Source organism: Pediculus humanus, genomic scaffold, assembly GCF_000006295.1.
Source record: "Pediculus humanus corporis 1103172108279 genomic scaffold, whole genome shotgun sequence".
Lineage (NCBI taxonomy): Eukaryota > Metazoa > Arthropoda > Insecta > Psocodea > Pediculidae > Pediculus > Pediculus humanus.
This window is the reverse complement of record NW_002987848.1, coordinates 292,684-303,642: the sequence shown is the minus strand read 5'-3', so window position 1 is coordinate 303,642 and position 10,959 is coordinate 292,684. Positions and strand designations below refer to the sequence as shown.

The 10,959-nt window shown below is 27.6% G+C and overlaps 1 protein-coding gene across 1 annotated transcript in view; it reads left to right on the top strand.

Annotated features, from left to right (window-relative positions):
• Positions 1-2,569: 2,569 nt before the first annotated feature.
• The window catches only part of Phum_PHUM507490 (limbic system-associated membrane protein precursor, putative), a gene marked incomplete at both ends in the record, with an annotated part of 20,387 nt that continues 11,997 nt past the window's right edge, over positions 2,570-10,959 (top strand). The window contains 4 exons of the mRNA XM_002430978.1: positions 2,570-2,588; positions 2,879-2,998; positions 3,081-3,281; positions 10,240-10,361. Of these exons, the coding sequence (XP_002431023.1) occupies positions 2,570-2,588; positions 2,879-2,998; positions 3,081-3,281; positions 10,240-10,361 (462 nt within the window). The remainder of the gene's footprint in view (positions 2,589-2,878; positions 2,999-3,080; positions 3,282-10,239; positions 10,362-10,959) is intronic.

Sequence of the window (10,959 nt, the reverse complement as noted above, 5' to 3'; positions counted from 1 at the left end):
GTTAAAAAACCTTAGGTTCCATTTTGTTTATTTTTTTTTCTTTTTTTTTGTATTTATTTTCGGGCGATGGGTCGTTAAAAAAGGAAAAAAAGGAACAAAAGGAAAAGCGAAAAAGAAAAAGAGAAAAAAAAAGAAAAGCAAAAAAAAAAATTTTTTTTTTTTATTGGGTTGTGCTTTCCGGCTAATGAAAAAAAAAAGAAAAAAATTTTTTTTTTTTTGTAATGAAAGATGATTGGATTTATCAAAAGCTGATTATAAGAAAATAACGGTATTTTATATTTTTCCTTTTTTTTTTTAAATATTTAAATATTCATTGATCTTTACCCTGAATTTTATTTTATTTTTTTCTCCAGTTTTTTTTATTTTTATAATTATTAATTCCAGTAAAATAAATTCATTAAATTATTATTATTATTATTATTATTATTATTATTATTATTATTATTATTATTATCATCATCGTTATCAGTATATTTTAATCAACGAAAGATTTTTTTTTTTAATCGAAAAATTTTTTTTTTATTTGAATTGCCTCGAGTCGTAAATTCGAGAAAAAAGAAAGAAAATCTAAAAAAAGAAATAGCGTTTCGAAAATTATTATTATTATTATTATTTTAATGTTTATGTTGGTAATAGGTGGCGGTGTATAAATATATACCGGAAACCAATAAAAAAAAAAAACGAGACGACAGATAGAAAATAAAATTTTTGATTTGGCAAACACAACGATAATGATGGCCAATTCGTAATGGAATTATTGTCGACATTTTTTTTTTTTATTTGACGAAAACTCCTCCTCCTTCCTGTCCTTTTTCCCTTCCCGTTTCCTCTCCTTTCTCGAAAGAAAATATGTTTCCCTTTGATAAAAGTAAATATTTTAAATCCCTCCTCTCCTTCCACAACTCCTCCTTTCAAATTTTTTATTACAAAAATTTCATTCCAAAAAAAAAATTTTTCTTTTTTTCTAATTTAACCTTTAACCTTTTATATTAAAAATAAAAGTAGAATGAAGGGAAAAGATAGAGTGGAGGGAATTAGTAATTAATTACCGAAATTAATCAAGGTTTAATTATTATTATTATTAGTTTTTTTTTTAGATGATCAATTATTACTAAAAAAAATTAATATTTAGTCATTAGTAGAGATTTAAAAAAAACTTTTTAAATAAATCAAACGTGGAAAAGGTTTTTTGAAAAAACCTGGGGAGAAAGGGAGGGGTTTTCCAATTGGACTTTTATTATTAACCCTTTTTTACACTCGAGAAAATCTCGGAAAATTAATAATAATAATAATAATAATAAATATTAATTCGTTAATTGAAATTATTTTTCATTTATCAGAGAAGAAGAATGATGACCGTATTCGTTCGTACGACGGTATGACGTAAAATTAATTATTTAAAATAATAATAATAATAAAAATAATTTCATTTATCACTATTATTATTATTATTATTATCATCGTTATCGGTAAAAGGTTTATGACGTCATAAAATAATTAAAATAATAATTTTTAAATTCGAAATTAATTTATCGATGAAATTTTTCACTTTTTAAAAAACGAAAATAATTTTTTATAATTTTATTTATAAGAATTTTTTATCGAGTGATTGATTGATTGATTGATTGATTGACTGATTGGTTGTTACATTGAATGAATAAATGAATGAATGAATGAATTTTTTTTTTCATTTTGTTTTTAATTTCGTAAGTTTTAATATAAATACGCAAACGGGGGGGGGGGGGGGAAAAACTAAAAATACACGAAACGGAGAAAAAAAATTTTTTTTAGCTTTCACAAAAGGATTTTAATAATGATAATAATAATAATAATAATAATAATAATAATAATAATAATAATAATATTAAAGTTTAGTATGATTATCATCATCATCGTTATTTCTTTTATAAGAACATTTATATTCGTAAAGAAAAAATTTTTTTTTGCTTTTATTTTTTAAAATAATTAAAATGCTAACTAAAAAAAAAAAAAGAGGAAAAAGAAAAAAAGGAAAAGTAAAAAGGAAATGATGGGAAGAAAAAAAGGAAATTAGAAGCGATTATGAATAAACAAACGATGATAAAAGGAAACTTAGTGATAGAACAACAACAACAACAACAACCCCTTCGTTTGTTTTAAATACGCGCCAAAAACGGCGGAAAATGTTTTTTTTTTTTTTTTTACAAAGGAAACGTATACAAATGATGACGTAACGCTAATGTTTTTCGTCGTTTTTTAAAAAAAAAAATCATTAAAAATTAACTGTAAAAAAAAATAATTTTTTTCATCTTTTGTTTGTTTCCTGGATTTAAATATGTCGACCATCCCGCACAAACAACAAATGATGGGGACAACAACAAACAATCACATACGCGAAACGTAATTTAATTTATTTCAACAAATTAATTCCCTTATATGAATTTTTTTTTACATTCGACTCACGACGAGTTATTCTCTTTTTTTTAATTATAATAATAATAATAATATTTTTTTAAAATTACATGATAACGTCTGATAAATGATACAAACATCTGTAAAAAATATAAAATTTAAAAGCGGCGTTAAAATAATGAAAAATGTCTTTTACGGTTAAAAAAAAAACCATTTTCTAACCTAAAATTTATTACCACAGTTTTTTTTTTTTTTTTTACGTTAAAAATTTTATAAATTCATTTTTAAAAAAAATAAAATTGGTTTTTTTCTTTTTATATACCGGATACGCTCCTGCCGAGCGTCCATGAATTACGTCATTAAAAAGAGAGAAAGAGTAGTAGAGAAACGAATCGTTTTTTTTTTTTTTTCGTTAAATTTATACTCGTAATTAATTTATTATCATTATTATAATTAAAATAAAATTATTATTATTATTTGTTTTCAGGCGTTTACTGCCACCTGAATCTCCAGCAAATAGACGGCCCTGCATTTACAACAGCCGGTAAAACATATAAAGTCGTTACGCAAGATACAATCGTTTTACCCTGTGACGTCATTAATTTGGGTGAGAATTTTTTTTCTATTTTTTTTTTTCTTTTTTGACGTTTGGGAATGAAAATTTTTGTTTTTTTTTTCTCCAAAAAAAGGAAATTACGTTTTGGTATGGAAAAGAGGAATCGCAGTACTTACCGCTGGAACTGTTAAAGTGACTCCAGATCCGAGAATTCAATTAATCGACGGTTATAATTTACAAATACGAGACGTGCAAACTCACGATGCTGGAAATTACATATGTCAAATCGGTACCATGGTACCATTGGAAATAACTCACACTCTCGAAATACTCGGTGAGTTTATTTATTTATTTATTTATTTATATAAATCCAAATCAGGACCGAATCTAAAATTTTGGCACGAGTAAAAAAAAAGAAATGTACGACGTAGACGACGTACGAAAAACTTTTAAGGGTAAAAATTAATGAAGGGTGAAAAGGTGGAAAGGGAAGAAAGAATGAGACAGAGAGAGAAAGAAAAAAAATATATATATAGATTCATAAATAAATAATAAATTTTATATCGTGATATATATATATAGTTATTATTATTATTATTATTATTGTTATAAAAAGTCATAGATAAAGAAAAACAATCGAAAAAGCGGAAGTGGAAATGTAAAAAAAAAATAAGGCGAGGGAATATATGATTTCCATTTGAAAGGATTTTTTGACATTTGAATTTAGATGTTTTTTTTTTTTTTTTGGTTGATTAACCACCGTTTTTACTCTTTTCTTTCCTTTTACTCTCTCTCTCTCTCTTTCCTTTTAACTTTTACTAACCATTTTCCTATTTATTTCGACGTTTTTACGCACATGCACGCAACCAAAAAATATATATAATAATAAACAAAAAAAAGATTTTAACGTCTTTTTTTTTCGTGACGTCACAGTTGTTGTTTTTCCCGGTAAAAAAAAAAAAAAACGGATTCGATCGAAAGAAGAAAAGAAAATTATTTTTATCCGTGTGTAAATAACAACACTACCTCCTCCCACCCCACCTCAATTAATTATAAAAAAAAACGTAAACAAATTTTTATTTTTATTTTTTGTCGTCTGCTTTTTTGTTTTTGTTTTTGTTTTCATCCGATTAAAAGAATCGTTGTTGTTGTTGTCGATTCTTTTAAATTTAAAAACATTTTTTTTTAATTTTTGCGGTTGGTGTCGTCATAGTCGATGACGTCACATTCCCTCCGCCATTTTTTTTTCTCTCTATTATTTATTTTTTCAAATAAATCATAAAAAAGTTTTTTTTATTTTTAAAAAAAATTTTCCACAACGAAACCCGAAATTTTTTTTTTTATTTTATTTTTTTCGGCGGGGGGAGAGGAGTGAGGGGGAGGGGAAGGAAGGAGGGAAAATGAGAAAATTTTTTTCTCTGCTGTTGTTGATTTTGCAGTTACGACGGATAAAAAAATTTTATAATTATAATAAATGGAATTCAACCTTTTTGAAAAAAAAAAAAATTAAATAAATAATAAATTTTTTTTAAAACTAAAGTTAATGAAATGAATGACATCATTGTTTATTATAAGACCCCCAAAGGATTTTCTCTTTTACTTTTCCTTCCGCTTCCACCTCCCTCCTCCCCTCTATCTCTCTCTCTTTCTCTTTCGCCGCAGCAGCATCATCATCACGAAAATGGGTCGAACGAACTAAATAATATATATAAATTGAAAAAAAAAAATTTTTTTCTCATCCAGGTACTCTTTTTTTTTTTTGTTGTCACACATAAAAGCGCAAATTTATTGTCCTTTTTCCGCAAAAGTTAACAACAGCAACAGCAAAAAAAAAAAAAAAGAAAAACCGAAATGCAAATTATGACTTTTTTCACGCAACTTTAATACGTATAAATGAAATTTTAAATTTATTGTTGTTGCTCTTTTTTTTTTTTTTTTTAACTTTTGACTTTTTTTTCTTTCTTGCGGTTTCCTATCCAGAATAAAAAAATATTTATATTTTTCCAGGAAAATTATATATATATATATATATATATTTATCCAGTACGTATATTTTTTTTCCAGAATTGAAATTTTTGTGCGTTTGGAAATTGGATTTAACTAATCTTGTAGTTTTATTAAATTACGATCCATTTCTCGTGCAAAAAAATAAATGTCAAAATTATCAATAAATTATCATCATTATTATCATTATTATTATTATTACTATTATTATTATTATCATTATCATCGTAGTAATAATTTTCTTTTTTTAAACGACGTGTTTTTTTTTTTTTTAATATTTTTGAAATTTTTTATTTTTGTTTTACTTCCTGGAATCATCCTTTAGATAGAGTTTTTTTTTTCAGTTGGTTCCAGGATTTTTATATAAATTTCCAGCCGGAAATGTTCGATGGTCAAACATGAAAAAAAAATTTTATTCTTAACTTTTCTCATTCTTATTAATTTTAAAATAATGATGGTAATAATAACAATAATTAAGGTTATGGAAAAAAAAAAAAAAGGTTTTTAGATTCTGTCACGTGACGTTCGAATCTCAATCGCCCTTCCCCCTTAAAATAAATGAAAAGTCGCCATTTTTTTTTTTTTTTAAAACGTCAAAACAAAAAAAATAAAATTGTTTAAATGTTAAAGTCGAAACCTTTTATAACGACGAAAAAGGTTCGTTGGAAGGTTTTAAAAATTAATTTTTTTTTTTTTTTTTTGAATTATGTTTTACGTATTTTGATTTATTATTATTATTATTATTAATAATTTTTTCGAACTTTTATGTTGTTTTTGTCGTTGTTGTGTGTTGACTTTGACATTGTTTTTATTTTATTTGATTTTATGTTTAATAACAAAAGTTTAACAAAAAAAAGGTTTTGTTGTTGTTGTTCCCTTTTTTTTTTTGTTTTCTCAACAACAAACACGAACACACAACATTCAATTCAAAAATAAATTTTTTTTTTTTTTTTTTTCCCCGAGATATTTTATAATGCGAATCGAAAAAGCAAAAAAAAAAAAAAAATAGTCGTGCCATTAGAAAGAATCAGAGAACCGGAAACATTTTGATGGAATAAAGAGCTTTTCAAGTGGCGAAAAAGAGAGAGAGAGAGAGAGAGAGAGAGTGAGATAGAGAGGAGGGAAAAAAATAGCGTTAATTTTTACTACATTTTTTTTTTTTCCCTCCATAAAAATAACAAGTGATGAGATTGAAAGGAGATGAGGAGATAAACGTGGGAGGGAAAGGGGGGCGGGAGGGAACCGTAGGGGCCGGAGCTGAAAGATGTAAGTGAAAAGCATAAATTCGTTTTTTTTTTTTTTTAAAATAATAATAATAATTTTTTTTCATATCTGTCGCCGTTAATGGAATCGTTTTCGACAAAAAAAAAAGGGGAGGGGAGGAGATGGGAGAATAAAATGGAAAAAAAAAAATTTTTTTTTTTTAATATTTTTTTCTCACCTTTTTATTCACCGACAACCGCCACCACCTCCCTCCCCACCTTTGCCTCCCCGCCAAAATAAATAAAGCATTCGAAAAAAAAAAAAGAAAATTTTTTTTACTGGAGAAAATTTAATTATAAATAAATTCAAATGTCAATGGGACACAAATGAAGTAAATTTAATTTTATTTATATATAATATATAGCAACAACAAAAAAAGTTTTTATTTACTATAATAATATAGCGCTATAATTTTTTTTTTATTTTTAATATAATTAAAAAAAATAATAATAGAAAATTAATTTTTTATAAAGAAAAACTTAAAAAAATTGAAATGAGATAACAAAAGCTTTTTTCTTTTTTTTTTTATTAACCCAGGAGACATGCATTTCGGTCTAACCTCCCTCTCCACCCGGTAGTAGGGAGAGTGTGGGGAGACTCAGCCGAAGCCACTACTCCTGGACATGTTTTACCTTCCTTTTTCCCGGAGAAAGGGGCTTTCGCGGGAGTACCTGCTTTTCACCCACTCCTGAGCCAGAACCATCAGGTTCATACTCGCGAAAATGGAAAGATCCCCCTGAGGAAGATCCCCGTACTCCCCCTCTTTCCTTCAAAAGACAGTCCTGAGCTGCCACCATCGTTCCTGCCTCTTCCAGAGAAAGAGAGAGAAATATGTCCGAGATCGTGAATCTCGTTGATCGTTCATTTCTCTTCTTTTCATGTCGTAGCTCCGCATTTATCCTATTTTAGATCCTATTTTAGACTCACTCTCTCAAACAAGGGTCGGCACATCCCCAATGCTTCAAAAGGGTACTGGGTCACACTTATCCCCTAATGTAGGTACAGGACAAGCTGATATTGAATTCCCACTCCCAAGATTTGAACCCACGGCTCTCTCAACTCGGTGACTTTTTCGGTTTTAAGCTGGCGACCTTGAGCTCCCCTAAGGCATCCAACTTTAAGATTTATCCCAATGTGTGAAACCCAATCCCAGAACCCCCCCCCCTAAAACATTCTCTATACCATCCTCCGAGTAGTTGAATTATAGGAGTACATCATCACTTCCGGCTGAGATAATAAAACCTTTGTTTGAATTTTTTCCTTTTTCCCCCGCTTTTCTGAATTCGAATTTTTTTTTTTTTTAATGGAGTCCGAAATAGAAAAAAAATTTTTTTTTTTTTTTAAATTTATTCGTTTTCACGGATAATTAATAAAAAAATTTTAAAAATCGTTAATTAATTTCATATTAATAACCGAAAAGTAAAAAAAAAAAAAAAAGAAAATTTGCTGGAGAAAACGCGCGGTCTGGAGAAGAATAATAATAAAAGTTTTTTTTTATTTTATTATTTTATGAATTTTTATGTAATTAATAATAAAACGGTAAATTTAAGTTTTTTTTTCCAGTTTTTTTTCTCTCTTTTTTTCTGGAGAAGGGGAGGCGGAGATAGGAAGAGGGAGGGGAAGAAGAAGGTTTCCAGTATTGATTTCTTTCCGTCGCCGTAATTTCGGATCCGAAAGAATATTTCAAAACCGACTCCCCGCAAAAAATAATAATAATAAATCTTATGATGTTTCGGATTCTTTATACATTATCAACTTTTTTTTTTTTATTCTTTTTCTCCAGCAAAAAAAAAAAATTTTTTTTGCTGGAGAATATGGATTAAAGAGCTATTAATGTAGAGTGAGAGAGAGAGAAAGAGAAAACGATATACGTGGAAATAGATATTAAAAAAAAAAAAAAAATCGGAAAGGAATGAGGCAAATGATATGGGTGGAGGGGGGAGGGACGAAAGCAAAAAAAAGAAAATCCTGGAGAAAAAGGAAGTTAAAAAGGCAGAAAAATGAAAAATGATATTGAAAAAAATAAATAAAATAAATGACCGTAATGTTTATATTTATATATTTATGTACGTTATTTATTTATTTATTTTTGAAAATTAATAAGTTCCAGAATATATCATTTTCCCTTCTCCTCTTCCTCCCTTTTTCCATTCTTTAAATTTTCCTTAAATAATTTTTTTTTCTCCCTTCTCCACACCTTTTATTTATTGTCCTTATCATTTTTCTTAGTTTTTTTTTTTACTTCGCGATTTCAGGTACAATTCAAAATTTGTTGGAATCATCATCGTTTCATTCCAGAAAATATTTTCCAGGATGAATATTTTAATCCCTTCGGTAAAATTTATATAAAAAAAAAATTTTTTACGGTTTCATCTTCCAGCATATCGAACGTATAAAAAATTTTAAATTTTTTCTGTCTCTTTTCCTCCATTTTCCTAACGCCATTTTTTTTGTTTGTTTGGATAAGATTCGTCACGTCCGGTAGGATTTTCGTCTGGAACAAACGCAAATATTTCCATGACGTCATATTTGTTCGTTGATTACGTTTAACCCCTTGTACCAAAATTTTAAAATTCACCACTAAAAATTAAATTCTTTTTTTCTCTCCATCGTACTAATCATCATCATCATTATTATTATTAACGCGACTGATATGTCAGACTCCAAAACGCTGGAAAAAAAATTTTTTTGCGGAAAATGTTCATCAAAGGAAAAAAAAAAAAAATTGTTAATGAAAATTATTAAAGTCCCACGCTTTTTTTCTCTCTCTTCTTTATCTTCGTCATTTCCCGCAGTCCTTCCTCCCTTTTCCACCTCCGGGAAAGGAAGGTGGGAGGAGGGGGGGACTGGAGAAGATGAAGGAAAAAAAAAATTAATTAAAACTGTCAGGTTGACTGTCAGCTAATGTAAAACAACAAAAACTGTTCCCGACGGGTTTTTTTTCTTTCAAATGCAGAAAATTCTTTTGTACTTTTATGATCGCAAAAAAAAAAACCTTAAAACCTTAAAATAAATAAATAATAAACTTAGCACACATACAAACAAACAAACGAACAAACGCAAACACGTACAAACAGTATAAGAGTTTATTAAAAAAAAAAAAATTCTGACGTTTAATTATAACGCGAGGAGATTATTTAAACAAAATGGAGAAGTTTAGTAATTTATAAAATTAAGTCTTTTCTCCCCTCCCTCCCCCCGTTTTTCTGCTGGAATTTTTTTTTTTATTTACTCGTATTATCATTTGTGATTTCGTAGCGTATTGAAATTTAAATAAATAAAAAAAACGGAAGGGATTCCAGTCATTCGAATTATTTTCTTTGGAAAAGGCAAGGCAAGAAAAAAAACAAATTGAAATTCATCGGTAATTTTTTCTCGTGCCACTTTTATCGTGTCAGTAAGAAATTCTTTTTTCTTTCTCTCGATTCGAATTTCAAATACTTTACATCAGTGAATTTTCTTGTCTCATTTTTTCTTTTTTTTTTTTTTACTCGGAAAACTTTTTTTTTTCTTTTTTCTTATACTTTTGCCACGGTTAATCGCAAAGACGTTTTCTCCAGCAAAAAAAAAAAAACTTTTATCAACCGGAATTCTTTTCTTATCGTGTTTAATTATCCGTATAAATTATTATAGGTGAATTTATATAATGGATAATTAAAAAAAAAAAAAGAAAGAAAAGTTCTCCAGTTTTTTTAAAAATTATTTTAACGTAAAAAAAAAGATAGTTAGTTACACGACGTTTTCTTACGTCTCACAGGTATATGAATAAAATTAAATTTACTTGATTGATTTATTTATTTCTTTAATTTTTTTTCTTTTTTTTTTAATTTCTTTAAATGTAAGAACGAAAAAAAAAGTTTTTTTATTTTAATTAGATTTAAAAGAAGAAATTTTTTTTTCGTCGTCTATTGCCACGATCATTAATTCAAACACACGCAAAAAAAAAAAAAAATTTTTTTTATTACGTTTAAATTAATTAAATTTTGTACGCCTCCCCATAATATTTATTTAATAATTTTTTTCAGTGCCACCGAGAATACATCACGTCACTTCCGGCGGAAATGTTGAAGTTAAAAAAGGTCAAACGGTTACGTTAGAATGTCGTGCATCTGGAAATCCAGTTCCGTCCGTCGCATGGAGTCGAAAGGTAACATATTTATTATTATTATCATTATTAATTTGATGATTTTTTTTAACGGTTCGGAAAATTTTTCATTTATTTATTATTAACATCGACATATTTTCTTTTTTTTTTACGTCGTCGTCTGCTTGTTTTTTTTTTTTTCGTCTGCTAGTTTTTTTTTCATCTTTTTTTCTTCATTTCTTCGCATCCTTTTTTATTAACGACGCTTCTTCCCCTTTCCCCCTCTCCTTCTTTTTCAAATCGTCCTCGTTACATTATCCTTTTCGACATGTGTTATCATTATTGAAAAAGTAGAAAAAGTTCACGCGCACTCATGCACTCACGCATTCTATTTTTTCGTACGCCTATAATTAATCCCCGAAAACTCATTAAAATTGTTTTAATTAACGTAACCTTTATTATAACTTATACATTTATATATAAATAAACAATGTCAAAGAAAATTTTAAGTTTTCCCGCGTTTTCCTATTCTTCCACTTCCTCTCTCTAACCACCCACGCCTCTCCTCTCGCCCTCCCATCCCCCTCCCCCCGTTATTTATATAAAATAAAATTTATTCTCTCGAGATTGTATATATATATAATTTAATAATTTTCCTTAT